General features: G+C 58.3%; 1 protein-coding gene across 3 annotated transcripts in view; it reads right to left on the bottom strand.

Moving 5' to 3' along the window:
- Positions 596-16,536, bottom strand: part of KCNJ12 (potassium voltage-gated channel subfamily J member 12) — a 37,283-nt gene continuing 21,342 nt past the window's right edge. Inside the window, exons 2-4 of one of the 3 annotated variants that reach the window (XM_018064828.1) lie at positions 16,125-16,181; positions 11,252-11,370; positions 596-5,124 (exon numbers count right to left, since the gene is read on the bottom strand). In XM_018064828.1, the coding sequence (XP_017920317.1) occupies positions 3,780-5,063 (1,284 nt within the window). In that variant the 5' untranslated portion in view covers positions 5,064-5,124; positions 11,252-11,370; positions 16,125-16,181 and the 3' untranslated portion in view covers positions 596-3,779. Of the gene's footprint in view, positions 5,125-8,366; positions 8,439-11,251; positions 11,371-16,124; positions 16,182-16,536 lie in introns of those variants that run through there. The other 2 variants (XM_018064829.1, XM_018064830.1) reach the window with 2 other exon arrangements.

The raw sequence follows: 16,536 nt of genomic DNA, 5'->3' as shown, positions 1-16,536 counted from the left end.
CCACTCAGGGAAAGTCTGGGCAAAAGGAAGGATTCTTTCCTTGGGGGCTTCTTCCAACAGAGACCCTCGAGGTGATGATATCCTTAGCCCAGAACAGACCAACGTGTCCACACTGCAGCTGCACCAGCCTGCCCCCTGCGGCCCTGCTGCCCCCGCTTCAACCCCTCTCAGCTCCCCCACACCGGTGGGAGCCAGGTCTGCCTCATTCTGGGGGCTCAGCACACATCAGCCCTGCCCCCGCCAAACTCTTGCATGAGAAAGGGAAAGGGAGGCACAGGCCTGGGGAGGACCCTGCAGGGGCCCAGGGCCCAGCTGTGGCGGCTGTCTGGCACACTTGGGCCAGGTCACAGCCTGAGGAGCACGCAGGGGTCTGCAAGGAGGCTGCTTCTGTCCTCTCTGTCCTCCTTCATCAGCCTCTGGGGGAGCCCCCCGCAGGTCACGGGATGTTGGGTGGGGGTGGGGGGCACCACACCAGGCAGGGCCTTTCAACACACGTCTGCACAGGGAGCCACTCAGGGAGGCTGAGATGAGTGTAGTGTGGTTTAGTCTTGTGGCCTACATCTCCAGACACTCTGTGTTGAAAATAACATGAAAATTCTCGTTTCACCATTTAAAATATATTTGACGTCGGTTTGCCCTTTGCAGGGGCCTCCTTCCCACCAGGTCCGCGGCCCACACTGGGACCCTCTGGGGGCAGGGACTGGGCGGCACAGCACCAGCAGGTATGGCAGGCAGGGGCCGTGTTCTGAGAAGCACACCTGGGCCTGACCGGACAGAAGCAGTCCGCAGACACACACACCACCCTCGGCAGGCAGGCGCAGCTCTGCTGCCGGAGCCTGGCACATGCGTGTATGTGTGTTTGTGGACAGATGCACACAGGCCTCCTAACATGCAGTCATATGCAGACGCTCACCTTTGGAGGTGGCACACTCACATACTCGTGTGGCTGCCACCTTGTGCCAACGTGCACAGAAGCCTCACCCTGTCACCCGTGCCCCTTCCATGCCCATGTGGACAGAGTCGGGGCAGAGGGCTGGTGGGACCACAGCTGGGGTCTGTCAGTGCTGTGTGCCCAGCCCCGCACCTGGAAACACAGGAACCAACAGACAAACAGACCCATGGGTAGACGCACATGGAGTATCACACACAGACGCCACCTGCCCGGATTCACACACACGTGGAGATGGTCGTGGGCACACATCTGCAGGACACTCCCATGCACAGACTCGAGCACTTCCAGGAAAAGCCGTCACTGGACACACTTCACTGGCACATGGATGAGATGACTCAACATGGGAATTCACGCCTCGGCTCTCACACACTTGGCTCCAGGCCCCTCCCCACGTAAGCAGCTTGCTTTCTCAGGACAGAGGGCGCCTCGGGCAGCTCCAGCCCCCGCACCACCAGGCCCAGGCTGCCAGGAAGCTTCCTGGAAATACCACTGCCAGGGAGCGGGGACAGAGCAAGTTTGTACCCCCACCTGTACAGCACACAGGCCACATGTGACCTACACCTGTGTGCCCACAGACTCCCACACAACACACATGCTCTGCACACACACAGCACATGGCACACTGAACACTCAGTGAATTCACACACTCCACACCCCACACACAGGCACACACGCCCCAGGGACCACCTGATCCTGCCTCTGCACACACAGCTCCTCCATCTGCCCTCCTGCTTCAAGGGCACTAAAGAGGGAGACTATTTTGGTCTTTAGCACAAGCAATAAATAAATAAACACAGAGGAGGCAAAAAGCAGATAGTGGAGTTTGAAAACATAACATCTGCCTTTGGTGAGGGATGAAAGGCAGCTCGGAGTGGCCCTCCTGCAGAGTCTGTGGCCTGAGCCATCCCGTGTGAGCCTAGGAGGTGGACAGGCCTGAGAGGAGGGGCCCCAGGCCACTCGAGACAGCTGGGGCCTGGGTGGGGTGAGTGGAGGGCTGGCCCGGCAGGCCTGTGTGCCAGCCCCAAGCGACCAGGGCCATCTGCTACCTTCACAGCTCCCACGGGGCTCCACACCACCCCAGGACTGAGGCTGAAGAAGCCCGAGGCTCAGGGCTGGGAAGGAGAGAGGCCCATCCAGTAGATCTTGAGCGGACGAGTGGCCTCCACCTGCCTCGGATTGACCCTTTTGACTGTTCCTGACTGAAAGTTAGGGTGCGGTCTGAGGCCAGGGCAGGGCTATCTGGCTGGGAATGGACAGTCTGTGCCAGGACCCGCATGGCCCCTGACCTTGGGGCAAGCCTCCAGCTGCCTTGGGGTTGGAGGAAGGGAGGGGCCGGAGTCCTAGCACCTCCTGGTCGTGAGTTGTCCCACAGCACCTGGGCAGGTAGGCTGGGGAGATGCCAGCTCGCTAATGACTGAACAGCCCAGTCATATGTGAGCACAGTGCTCTCAGCAGTCCCGGGAAAGGCCCAGGCTCCATCCTGAGGCCTGGCCCCTGCCAGCTGCTTTCTCCATCAAGAACAAGCCTGTGCTGGGCAGCTCTTGGGCTGGCAGAGCCAAAAGCCAGTGACAAACAAAGAACCCAAGCCTCTACCCGACCCAGAGGTGTGTGCTGACAAGCTCACCTTTCCTAGGACACTCCTGTGTGTTCAGCATCAGGGCACAGCCCAGCTGGGCCCCGCCCGGGCACACCTGCACTGCTCGCCTTGGAAGGGCGGGGTGCTAGGTTAGCCCAACCTCTGCAGACAGAGGAGTATGGTGGAGTTGGGGGCTGCGGAGAGGAGGCGTGAATCCAGTAAAAACAGTGACAACTGGAGCCAAACTCCCAGGGTCTCTAAGGCACGACTCATGCTGGGGCCCCGTGGGGATGGGGCTGAAACACTTCCTTGGAGTTGGGGGACCCAGCTCTCCTTCCCATGGAGCCATCCACCCCCACAGTTCTGGGGAAGGCCTCCGGGCAGAAAAGGAGAGAGAAGCAAACAGGAGAACCCGGGAGGTCAGGGTGGGGGACGGTGGGCGGCAGGTCCCATCCCGACCCTGAGACACGCCTCGCAGGAGGCACAGAGTCAAACTTGAAAGCTCTTCCCAGGCTCCTCCCGGCCCTTACCCCGACCCCAGTAACACTGGAAAGCTTCCATTAGGATCATTAACATGGTCTCGGTATTGCCATCACAAATGAAATCCAATTCACTTTGTGAGCATAAAGAATGGGGGTGAGCCCCACGCCTACCCTGCAGGCTGCACCATCAGGCACATGTGCCATCTTCATGGAAGAGAGGCCTGCCCAGCATCGGGAACTTGCTGGAAACTCCACTCAGCTACTTGTATTCTAGCAGACTAACAGAATTCTAACTGTCCTTTCTCCCCCCAACAAATTATAAAAATCAATCACATGTTAATTTTTTTTTGTTTGTAAACAGTCTTACTCAAACTAAGATTGAGAAAGCCAAAACTGGTGTTTCTCCCCAAGGTAAAAACCAGTGAGGCACCCTACTGCCTGCTGGCCTTCGCCCACAGAGGTCGGGGGGCTGGTCAGCCGTCTCTAGACAGGCTGCAGCTCCCTCCTCAGGCAGAAGGCCCTGGCTCCTGCAGCCCAGTGCCCAGAGGCCACCTCCCCACCCCTGGGCCTTCCCCAGCCCCAGAGGCAGCACAAGCCACCCACTCTCCCGCCAACATTCCCAGGCGTTGTAAAGAAACATATAACATCTAAAACGCTACTGAGTCTGCAACCAGGGCCCAAGCTCATCCTGCTCAGGCCCAGAGCCCTCGAGGCGCTCAGGCCTCTCCTTGGCGGGGCAGATGCTGCACCTCGGCCAACCGACGGCAGCTCAGATCTCAGACTCCCGTCTGTAAGGCCGCTGCTCAAGGGCTGTGCCGGCCTGCGGCCTGTCAAAGTCGCGCCGGGCCTGGGGGCCAAGGCTGTCCTGCTCTCCGTCCACCTCGTCCTCCTCGTCTCGGCTCAGGAAGGCCAGCTCGTTCTCGTAGCAGAAGGAGTTGGTGCTTGGCAGCAGGAACTTGTTCTCCACTAGGTCCTTGGCACTGCAGCGGGGTGTGGATGGCACCTCATACGTCTTGTGGAAATGTGAGTAGTCGATCTTGTACTGGTTCTTCTCCTCAAAGAGGACAGGCTCAAAGCGGTGGCCCCACAGGATCTCGTTGGCCAGGTAGGAGCTGCGGGCCTGCGTGGTCATGGCCGTGGCCTCCACCATGCCCTCCAGGATGACCACGATCTCGAAGTCATCCGTTTCCAGGTCCTGCCGGCTGATGCCAAACAGAGGGCTGGCCTCGTCGATCTCGTGCAGGATGGTGATGGGAGACACCAGGAAGATGCGGTCCAGGCCCTTGTCAAAGCCGACATCGATGTCGATCTGGTCCAGCGGGATGTACTCGCCCTCCTCGGTGACCCGGGGCTTGATGAGCTGGGCCCGCACGTGGGCCTCCACGATGTGGCTCTTGCGTAGGTTGCCCACGCGCCACATGAGGCAGAGCTTGCCGTCACGCAGCGCCACCACCGCATTGTGGCTGAAGAGCAGCGTCTGCGCGCGCTTCTTGGGCCGCGCCATCTTGGCCATGATGGCGCCAATCATGAAGGAGTCGATAATGCAGCCCACGATGGACTGCGCCACCACCATGAACACCGCCACCGGGCACTCCTCGGTCACGCAGCGCAGCCCGTAGCCAATGGTGGTCTGCGTCTCAATGGAGAAGAGGAAGGCCGCCATGAAGCCGTGCACCTGCAGCACGCATGGTGTGCGGCCACGGGCCTCGGCAGGCTCCAGGTCCCCATGGGCCACCGCAATGACCCAGAAGATGACCCCGAACAGCAACCAGGAGGCGAGGAAAGCCAGCGAGAAGATGAGCAGCATGTAGCGCCAGCGGATGTCCACGCACGTGGTGAACATGTCCGCCAGGTAGCGCTGCGACTTCTCATCCATGTTGGCGAACTCGATGTTGCACTGGCCGTTCTTCTTGACGAAGCGATTCCGGCACCTGCGCCGCGTGTGCACCTTGCCATTGCCGAAGCCGTTGGCGCCCGACATGGTGACCAGGTGCAGCCCGTCCTCCTCTGAAGACACGATGCTGTAGGGGTTTGTGCGGCCGGACGCAGTCATCCAGGAGGTGGGGGCAGCGGGACCCCGCTTGACCCCAGACTGGCTCAGGGTTGGGCAGCCCCTGCAACAGAGAGGATGGCAGGGCTGATGGTGGTGCTGGCACAGTAGCTGCCCTCTTACCTCCATGCCTCCACCCCCGGCCAAGCCATGGTTGCGGAGATCCAGACTCACCCACAACCAGCTCCTAGTCCTCCCTTCCATCTCAGCCAGCTCCTCGCCTGCCTCCATCCTCCCAGCTGCTCCAGACAAGAACCCTGGGTTCTTCCTTTTCCCACCAAGGGCTCTGCTTTCCAATATATTCAGGATTCAGGATCCAGCTCCTTCTTCTACCCTCCCAGCCTGAGTCCTTGAAATCACCCACGAAGACCAGCATGAAAGCCACCATGCTGGCCTTCCTGCTCGGTGCCAGTGCCCACAGCAGCCACCAGGAGTCAGTCCATCTTGTCTCCAGCCTTGCCCTTGCTCGCCCCCAGGCCCACCTGGACACCCTCCTCTGAGCCCTGGCTTTGATGCCTCGGGGGCATCTCCCAGGGCCTCCCTGCACCTGAGAAAACTGTACACCCCCCAGAACCCCACTCGAACCCCACACATCCCTCCCTGACCCCATAGCACTAGTGACCACAACAACAGCTTGCTCAGGGCTGCACAAGCCGTCCCACCACAAGACCACCAGCTCCCTGAGTACAGGGGTTTGCTGTTTGTTCATGGCAGTTTCAATCTGGGGGCCTGGGCCTGGGCCTGATAGACACCCAAGGCTGGACCCACCACCCTCCTGACATTCACACCTCCCCCAGGTGCCTATTCTCACTGCCCATAAGCAAGGCCTATGGCCTCCCCATCACCAAAGGTGGCTAGAAGGGGGCCCATGAGTCAGCCTCCAGAGGGGTCACTGACTGCTGACCTCAGCCTGGGGACCTCCGCCACCCCTGCCTTCCTCAGCTCTAAATAAGAGCATGTAGGGAGCACTCAGAAGAGTCCTCATCCTCAGCCCACTCAGCACAGCACCTGGCTGGCACACACACTCACACATTGGGTGGTCCCAGGCCACACCCCACGGCACTGTTCCCACAGCTGACAAATCCCAACCTCACTGCTGGGAGCAAGCATCCAGGCCCCAGATGCGCGGGTCGCCACCCCTCCCCATGGCCCTGCTGGTTCTGGGGCAGCATCTGTAGGTGGGAGATCCCAACTCCACTTGGCCCCATGGGTGGGCACTGAGGCCATGTGGCAGTCCATGTCAGGCACCAAGCGGGAACAACGTGGCAGGGCACTGATGGACCGCACGCCTCCCCAACTCCAAACCAGTCACACCACGAGTTCAGAGCCAGATGAGCCTGGGAGCGCTTGAATGCACTGAGATCCTGAGGCCCCAGAGAAGGTCCCAGGGCGGCCAGACCAGGAGAGGGAATGGAGGTGACAGCCAGGAGGTGGCAAAGTTGGGATCAGCCCTGGTCTGCGGGATGAGGTACAGCCAGAGCCTCAGAGAGGGCACCACCTCTGATCTCTGCTCCAAACACCTGGGAGAAGGTGGAGGTGGATCCCATTCAACCAGCCGGGCTGCAGACCCCTCCCAGGGGCCGTCCAGTTGCCAATGTCACTGGATCCCCAGGTCTGGCAAGTACATAATGCTCCTAGCTCATCCGCCGACAGGGAGAGCAGGCCAGACCCATCAGCAAACACTCCTGGGTCACTCTTCAGCAGCCCAAGGAGGTAACTACTGTGGCTATTTCTACTCTCTGGATGGAGTTTCAGAGAGGTCAAGTGACCTTCCCAAAATCACGTAACCACTAAGCAGGAGAGCTGAACTCAGAACTACTTCTCTCTGACACAAGGTCTCCCAACGTGCGGACCCCAGGCTCTGCGGCAGCTCTCCTCACACTGCCATTCTCCCCTACAGCTGCTGCAGCTGACCACCTCACCCTGGGTCTGAGGAGCTGAGGCCTGAGGCTATCATGGTGGGCACTGCTTCTGCCTGGGCCAGGAGGCAAGGAGCCAGTGGTGAGGGTACCCCAGGGACCGTGCCTGGAAGACAGCCCAGCCCAAGATCCCTGGGCCTTCCAAGCAGAGGTGACCAGGATGGGGCACTCAGAAGCCGGCAGCATGCCACCAGATTGCAAGGGGCAGGTCTGTGTGGCCGGGAGGACTTGCGGGATGTCCGGCAGGTCACGGCTGCTCCGGGTAAGGCTCTGAGCAGCTTGAGGCCTGTAATGGGGACAGAATCAAAAGAATCAAAGGCCAGGAGAGCCCAGACTTGCACGACTGTTCCCAGCAGCTGGGCAGCCTCACAGGGAGGCTGTGACTTGGCCAGCTCCCGGGCAGGTGGAAGGTGTCACAGTGACCACTGGCATCTCTGCCTGGGCTGGGTGCCTATGCCCCACCCAGACCTATTCTATTGAAGTTTCTCCTAAAACCATAGAGAAAATCCACAGGCCACACTCACAGCCACTCCCCCACTATTCAGAGCTGGAAGGTGGTACTTGGAGCAAAGTCACCCAGGCAAAGACCCCTGGAAGCCAAGGAGCAGAGACACAGCGGGCAGCTCTGTGTGCACATGTGTGCATGTGTGTGTGCGTGAGATGCCAGGGCTGTGGGGAGCCCTCACAGACACTTTTGAACACACCACCACAAAGAAAGACTGAGGAAAGGACCCACAGTAGGAGCCCTGGCACCACAAACTTGCCAAACATGCAGGGACCCTCCGCACACAGAAGGCAAGGTTGCAGGGCTCTGCGGCCTTCAAGGACTCGGTTTAAGAAATGTGGGGGACACCCCTGGTGGTCTAGTGGTTAGGATTCTGCACTTCCACTGCAGGGGACCTAAGTTGGATCCCATCTCTGGTCTGGGAACTAACATCCTGAAAGTTGCAGGCCATGGCCAAAAAAAAAATCCAAAGTGGGACAATATCCTCAACCAAGACGTACAGGCCTATCTGGCTCCTGCTCAACAGGTACATACGGTTAGATTAGACTGACAGGAAGCTAGAGTTGCTTTGCTGGAAGAGGCCTTAGCAAGCAAGGAGGCTAGCTCTCCGTTTTATAAATGGGAAAACTGAGGCTGCGACTTGTTCCAGGTCACAAAACACTTCATGGGCCAGGATGAGATACATAATAAAGACAATAGTTAACACCACAGCAGGTGGAAGCCCAGGTTGACTGGCAGGGGTCCCAGAGGTTGTGAGGAGGGAAAGAGGAGACAGGCACTGGGATCTCCCGCCTGAGCCAGGACAGGCGACTACAGCAGCGGAGGTGGGGTGTGAGGTACCCGCAGTGGGCTGGACCCAGAGAGCCCCAAGGGGAGGCAAACCTGTCCTGATCCCAGCGTCTCCAGAGCCAGCATGCCCGCCGGCCACGGCACCCACGCACAGAGGCTCTGGCACCCAGCAGACTCAGTGCCCCAGCAGGGACTGGGCTGGGAGCTTTTAGGCAGGCAGCTAACACGTGACTACCGGTGGGGCCGAGTCATCAGGAGGTGCCTCCGGATGGAGTGGGCCACCCTCTGCCAGGTGCCCTGAGGCTCTGGGCCTCAGGTTTCTGCAGCATCCAAGAGGAGACCAGGCTGAAGCCAAGAAAGCACTAACTAGTTGGGCTGATAGAGGGGCCACTGAGGAGGCGCTCAATGTCCCTGTCCCTGGGAGGCTTCCCAGGTGGCAGGACCCCTGCATAGGTGTGAACAGGGTGATCACTATTTGTCAGGCACTTACTACCTGCCAGGCACTAAGAGCTCAAATAGGTCATGTAATCCCTTCTTATGACTTTCTGGGTGAGGAAACTGAAGCTCAGAAAGCTTCAGTCATTTACCCAGGGTCACACAGCCTTTCATAAGTGAGCACCTAGTGTGGGGGGTTGAAGAGAACTCAACTTCCCATCTCCTTATCTCCTCCAGGCCCCAAGGCCAGATTGTGGACATGACACTGTATTCCCAGCCTCAGTCCTCAGGATCCCTGCATTGCCACGTGGTGATAAGACACAAATAGCCCCTCTCTCAGCACACAAAAGCAGAGGCAAGACCCTCACAAGCACCCCTGATCTATGGCCATTCAGGCCCCGCTTGGAACATCCAGGGAAGGGGCAGTCACTACCTCACGGTCAAGTCCTTACAAGTCCATGGTCAACTGGAAGAATCCTTACAAAGCACTTGTCTCAGGGAAAGCCAGCATGTAACCTACAAACACCTCCTCTCCAGTCCCTGCCCGAGGCAGACATCATTAATCCATCACAGAGCACTTTTTCACTACAGCCTGTGGTGGCCACACCCTTTTTTCTAATCCAGACACTATCTATCAGACTCAGCAAAACGGCTTGAAAAATGCAACCCTTCATCTGCAGGTGGGGAGACGGAGGCTCTGAGAAGGGTGCCTCACCCAGTCACACAGGGAGCAAGCAGTCTGGGCCAGGCTTGGAGGGTGCACCACAGGGAGACAGGGCGGCTCAGGGTGCAAAGGTGGGAAAGGGGCATCCCTGGAGTGGGGAGGGCAGGCTGGCACCTCAGGGTCCAGTAAGCAGGCTAAGGCTGGTTGGGGAGAGCCCAACACCTCTCCCCTCACCCTCAGTCTGGGGTGATGATGGCCATCTCTTGTGCCTGCCCACCTTTCCCAGACACAGTCCTTCCCCTTCCCCAGATGTCACCCCCAGGCTGCAAACATGGAGTCAACACTATGCAGGCCTTCAGGGTGGGGCCCCTGCCAGGCCCACGTGAGGCCTGAGGAGAGCTGTGTGCTGGTGATGGGCCTGGCCGACGCTCAGCTGTCCCTGGGCCCTCCCCACTTCCAGGCCCACCTGCCCAGTTTCCAACCACCAACACCAGCCTTCTGCCTGTGCAGTGGCAGGCCAGGGAGCAGCTCCCCACTACAAAGAGCACACCTGGGGTGCCTACTCTACCAAAGCCCGCAGGGCCCCTCAGGCCTGGGCCTTCCTCAGGCCTCTGGGCTGCTCTCAGCAAGGACTCTACATCCTCAGCCCACCCCTCCCCCCAACATCCTCCCAGCCCTGCAGAGCCAACAGGCTCCTCCTCTTCTCCAAAGCTCACCCCTTCCCCCTTCTTGCCCCCTCAGTCTCCTTGTTTCCTCACACCCCCAGCACTCTATGGGGTCACTGGGCAGCCCAACCATTTCCCCAGTCACCCCAGCCAACAAGCCTGGCCTCCTCCCTCCTCTTTAGCCCCTGGGACTCCTTCCCCAGGTCCTGTGCATTTGATCTCCTGAATGATCAAAGCCATCCACCCACTCCTTGCCCACAGGCCCCTCCTGTCCAGGCATTGCTATCTGGACACTGCAACAGGCTCCTTATGGATGTTCCTGTGGTGATCCTCGCCCCACGTGGTCCAGTCTCCAAATCACAGCTAATGGGAATGCTGGAAATCCATCGGTTAGGAACCAGTGGAAGCCCACCACTTCCCTGAGGCCCTTTTAGATTCTCCGGCCCTGGGCACCTTCTGTCAGGACCAGAAGGTGCTTTTCCACCTTGTGTGAGAGTTGGTTTTGCCTTGGCCCCATCTCTGGCCAATCTCAGAAGTCCAGAGAGATTGAGGAAGGCCTGGAACAGAGTAGGCACCCAGTAAATGTTTGCTGCTCAGACAAAGACAAGGGAATAAGCTGCTGAATAGAGGCATGGATGAGGAGATGGAGGAATCATGAATGAGGAGACCTTCACATGTACCAATGGGTGGTCAAGCGTGTAGATGGATAAATGGGGCTGACAGGTGGATGCACGGACGGATGGAGAATGACTAGAGGGGTGGATTAGTTAGGCAGGTGAGAAACGTCTGGATGAGTTGGGTGGATGGACGTTTGAGTGGATTGGTGGATGGACGGATGGATTGAGTGGATGGATGGATGGATTGAGCAGATGGATGGACGGATGGATAGAGTGGGTGGATGGATGTTTGAGTGGATGGATGAATGAGTGGAAGGACAGATGGACAGATGAATCTATGGATGGGTGAATGGGTGGGTGGGTGGATGGATGGATGAATGGGTGACTGGATAGCTGGCAAGGGAGGTGAATGGATGGAAGGATGGCTGGATGGGTTGGGTAGGTAGATGAAGAGTTAGATGGAAGGAAGATGGATAGAGGGTGGATGAGAGGTCACATAGGTGGGTGGATGGGTGGATGGGCAGGTGGGTAAAGAGATGAGTGCCTGGATGGAAGGATGACTGGGTGTACAGGTGCACACCCATGACCCAATCTTACCTCTGGAACCTTATCTTCTAAGTAACGGTGCTCACCAAGCAAGTGACTGTCTTCAAGGCTGCAGTAGCAGTGGCTGCCATTTCCCCACCAGCTGGAGAGGCCTCAGCGGCTGGAAGACCCTGAAGTTGACAGAGCACAGTTACCATTCTCCTTGCTGGGGGGAGCTCAACAGTCATAAACTCCCACACAAACCCCCATTTCTGCTTGCTTTCCCAGGACCCCGTGGAAGGTGGAGGACCCTGTGAGTCTCCCCATAACAACCCTCCAGAACCAGAGAAAGGCAGTACAATGCAAGCCCCCAGAGAAAGTGACTGCTGACAGTTACTGAATGCTTACTATTGCATGCCAGCGACTTGGTAGGCGCTTCACAGACACCAACTCAGGCAAGCCTCACGACATCGGAACCCTATGAAGTCAGAGCTGCTGCTGCTCCTGCTGCAGAGACGGGGCACTGTCGTGGTTCTCCTCAGGTCAGAGGACCTCAGGGTGTGACTTGCGTACCTGGCTACCTGCAGAGCCTTCAGCACACCAACCACAGGCCCCGCTGTGAGCGGACAGCCCCTGCCTTCCTCCGCAGCATGCCATAATGCCATGGCAGGGGGCGGGGGAAGGGGGCATCGGGAAGTCTTTGGAGGCAAGTCCACCTGAGACGTCCTCTGGCCACAGTGCCCATGCAGGCCACTTTCTCGCAGCCACCATTGGCGGGCATCCACAGTCACGCTGGATCTTCCAGCTGGGATTAAGGGTGGTGAGTCAGCCCCATATCACAAGCCTTCTCAGGCAGCGCCAGTGGTGGGTTTAGAAGCATACAAACCCAGTTTCAGTTGCAACTCTGCCTCTCACCAGCTGTATGACCTTGGCTGAGTCACTTCCTGGCTCGGGGCACCTGCTCATGCTTTTAGGAGGTGGCCTGGCTGGTCTCCCTTCACTCTGGGCTCACCTCAGGACACCCAGCCCTCAGCCTCCTGCTTCCCCATCCCTCCTGGTTCCCAAAGCAGCAGCCAGGGGCCCTGCCATTGGTCCCTCTAAAAACGGTGGAGTCTCAACCCCAGACTCCCAACAGGTAGCTGGACTTTTGACAGATAGGACTAGGTCCGGGGCCTCTGACCTCTTGTCCTTCTCCTGGAGTGGACACCCCCTGTATCTGGCCCTGAGTGCTGGGTTCCTGGCCTCAGTGATACTTCAACCTTCACAGCCCACCCTAAGGGATAGATGGGAAAACTGAGGCTGAGAAGGGTGAGGTCACCGAGAGCTGGAACTGAGCAGGGGGATGACATCTGGCCATGGGCAGGGCAGACGGAGGAGCGCCTGCCTCCCACTTCCTGGGGTCATTCGGCCTGCCTTCCCTGGCTCTCTCAGCCTCTGCCTCCCTGCTCCCTAAAACGGGCTCTCTCCTGTGAGGGAAGCAAACCAGCTTCACAAGGAGGAGACAAAGCCTTTGAGTAGAGCAGGGACCTGCCCCGGGTCACACAGACACAGAGTGAGCGGCAGCTCAGGGACAAGAGCTCAGGATCTGACACCCTCCCAGCGCTCCATCTTCCCCTGCAGCGGCCACGGCCCATGAGACAGGTGTGACCTCCAACCCTCGGAGGCTCACTAAACATACTCCTGAGGGGGGTCCACAGTTCTGAACAGGGAAGGTCAGAGCAGGGGCAGGGTCTTCAGCTGATAAGGATGACCTGACGTGACAGTGAGACTGTCCCTCAGCCTCCCAGCGAGGGAGAGGAGCCCTCTGCTTTTCCCCCAGGACCATCCTGTCAGTCAGGGGCAGGTCCCTCCCCCTTGCTGCTCAGCCTTGCTCCAGTGCCATGGGTGAAGTGCACTGGGCACCAGCCAGGCACCACGTGGTTCCACCACCACAGTCACCATCCTCACCAACGACAGCCTCCCCTGGAGGGTGGGGCTTGGGGACCAGCGAGCCTCAGCCCTGCATTCGAGGCCTGATCACCCCCTAGCTCCCAGTGGGAACTTCCCTGGGCCTCAGGCTTCTCATCTGCAAAATGGGGAGGCTACAAAGAGGGTGTCCAGCGCAGCAGACGCACAGTAAATGCCGGCCGTCCCAGTGTTCTAAGAGGACGACACCCTCCTGTGTGGCCCAGTGCATTGCTCTCAGGATGCACCCAACAGGCTCTGAAGCAGGAGAGCCCTGAGCTCTGCAGGGGTTGGGTCTGGCCGCCCTGCCCCCACCCCCCAGCTCTGTGCCCAGGGTGTCATCTCTGGCAAGGGTGCCCAGTAAGTGCTGGCTACAGGAACCACAGCGACCACAACCTCTCAGGCCCCTCAGATTCCGTGGCCTGGAGACAGGGGCTGGATGCACTGACCACAAGGCTAGGCTGAGCCAAGTGGCCAGGAGGGATAAATGTCCACTCTCTGAGCCCCGAGATAAAGCCAAGGCAGGAAGTTCTGGCCCCCAATGTGGAAGACAGGTCACGCCAGGCACCAGGAAATACTTCCGAGGGTATTTTTATCTTGAGAACATCCTTCCACGAGGAGTAGGAGCAGGAGGGAGACAGGGTGTCCTTGGCCCCGGGCCCCTGGAAGCAGCAGAGGACAGACTCCTGGTGCCCTTTGCTAGAGTGGCCATTAGAGACACTGGCCCATCCCTGGGCTTCCGTGGGTCCCAGGACCAAGTGGGGCCTGGGGGATCTTGGGGTTACTCATGGGGGCCCCAGCTCTGCTCAAACTCACTGTGTGGCCTAGGGCAGGCCCCCGTCCCTCTCTGGACCTCCCTCTGGGAGGCAAACTTTCCTGAGCGCTCACTCACTGCTGGACTCAGCTGGGCACCAGGGGCTCTGTGATGGACCAGCAGCGTTTGTCTACAAGGGGCACCTCACCAAGCAGGAAGACAGCGAGCTAGGTAGCAGCCATAACGGGCAGGGTCAGAGCCTTTGGAGGCCAGGGGAGGAGTGTGACTCAGTCGGGGGGCAGGGGACTCCCTGGAGAGGGCCCAGCTGAGACTGACCACGCACTGCCAGGAGCACTCGGGGTCCCAGAGAGCAGGGTGCGCACTGGCTCTGCTCCTCATGCACTAGGCCTTGGGCCAAGCTCGCCCAACTCTGAACTCTGCTCCTGCTACACGTGAGGGGGCTGGCCCTTCCAGCACCTGCATGCAGCTGAGCAGGGTGCAGAGAGACCCTAAAAGCAGGGAAACTAGGTGCTGAGTGCCTGTGCACTTCACACCAGCGTGTAGAAGCAGAGGCGCTGAGAGGCCCTGCACGTTATTTCAGTGAGTTTGGACTTGGCCCCACGGGCAATCAGGGCGCCAGAGAAGAGTTTCAAAGTATGAAACCAGAGGCAGTATGGCTTGCATTCCAGTCTTGTCTCTGCCCCTTCCTGGATGACCTTGAGCAAGTCATATAACTCTCTGAGCCCAGTTTTCTCACCAGTGAGATGGGATGAATAATGTTATCTATTTCATGTGGTCATGATGGGTTTCATCAGGTTAGTACACAGAGCTGGAAATACCCTGGTCCCCCCACACCTTCCCAACACCACATCTCTGAGCCTCTGACTCACCCTGAAGGGGGAGGGTCACAGGTCCCTCCATGGAGGGCCTGGACTGGACTTCACTCCAAGCAGGAAGGGGAGAGCAGATAGTCAGGATGGGAGGGACCATGCAGTGAGCAAAGGCCCTGTGGGGTCTGTTTTCCTTACAGCTGTAATTTATCAAGCTTCAACTTTAGTCTCAAACAGTTTCTAAGTGCGCACAGGAGAGCAGAGACCTGAGACAAAGGGACAAGGAACGCCCTGGGACATGAAAGGCCACGAAACAAAAGGTTGGAAAATCGGCCACCATAAAAATATTCATGATGTTGCTTATTAAAATACATTATAAGCAAAATGGATGGTAAATGATACGTTTGCTATAGAAAGGGCTGATATACTGAGTATATAAAGGGTTCTTATAAATCAACAAGAGAAAAGGACACAGTGGGAATGTGAACCCCCCATCCTCAGTGGGGGACGTCTCAGGAGTGTCCACACCCAAAGCCTCAGCCTGGGCTGGGCCCTCACCTCAGAAAACCCTGCTCTGCGTTTCATCTTTCAAATTCCAAGGACGCCTCCTCTAGGAAGCCTTTCAAGATTTCCCTAGGTCCCCTGCTGCTCCCTGCCAGGTGCCGGCAGCACGTTTCTTAGAACCCTGGAAGTGAATGCCTAGCTTCTGCTGAGTGTCTGGCATTGCACCCAAGGACAGTTCAGGTGAGATGGCCCACGTGTCTTTGAGCAAGGAGGAAGTAAGTTGCAGAGAGAAGCATTGTGTCCACCATCACCAGGCCCTGAGCAGCAGATCCAAGCCCCGCATCCACGACCTGGCCTCTGTCCCTCTGCGTCCAGCCACCTCCTCCCTAAGGAACCCTCCTGACCAAGGGCCACCTTGCTTCATGGAAGGCTGGGCACAGTGTGAAGCCTTCCAGGCAAAAGTCAGGCAGGACACGGCCTGACTCCTGGCCTCAGTGCCCCATGGACCTGGACGCTTGCTAGGGGAGCAGAGGGACAGTTGTTTTCTCAGTTTCTCTCTTCTCCCCATCCTCATCTTATAAATCTGGCTTTATTTTGGTAACAGAAGATTCAATAGGAAGGCCTGACAGACCTCTGAGGTCCAGGATTCACCCTGGGATGGGCTGGAAGCTGTGCTCTGAGATCAAGAGGCTGAGAAAACAGGGTGGGCTTCCGGACGACCCATCATTCCACCCAGGATGCTCTGGAGAGCTGGATTCTAATTAGAGCAGGGTTCTAATGCCCCAGGGACGGGACATTCACTCAGCAGACACCGCTGGGCCTCCGCTGTATGCAGACACAGTGCTCAGGGCCAAGACTGTGTGGGGGCAAGGCAGACAAAAACCATGCTGGGGAGGAAAGAACCGAGTCATACCTGAAGCAGAGTGGGCGGAGGAAGACCTCTCTGAGGGGGTGACACGTGACTTGAGGCCTGCAGGAGGAGACAGCAGTGTTCTTGGAAATATGCACAAGGACAAAGACCTTGAGGCTGGGATGTTGCTCCATGTGCTCAAGGAACTGGAGGGAGGCAGCGAGGCTAGAGCTGCATGTGCCGGGGCACCCGAGCCTCCTCTTTCTCATCTGCCAGTAGTAAGAACAATCCACGCCCCAGAAATGGCTTTTGGAGGAAACGCTCCCACGTCCTGCCTTGCTCGAGGAGACTGAGGCTCAGGGTGGCAAGGCAGCAAGCTAGAGGGCGTCTGAGCCTCTGACCCACACAGCCTCACACTGGCCTCCACCGCAGATGCTTTTCCAACCCTAACAGCTGGAACTGTGCACCCACGTGG

This window comes from Capra hircus, chromosome 19 (assembly GCF_001704415.2).
Source record: "Capra hircus breed San Clemente chromosome 19, ASM170441v1, whole genome shotgun sequence".
Lineage (NCBI taxonomy): Eukaryota > Metazoa > Chordata > Mammalia > Artiodactyla > Bovidae > Capra > Capra hircus.
The sequence above is the reverse complement of the archived record's forward strand: the minus strand, read 5'-3'. Positions and strand labels throughout refer to the sequence as shown.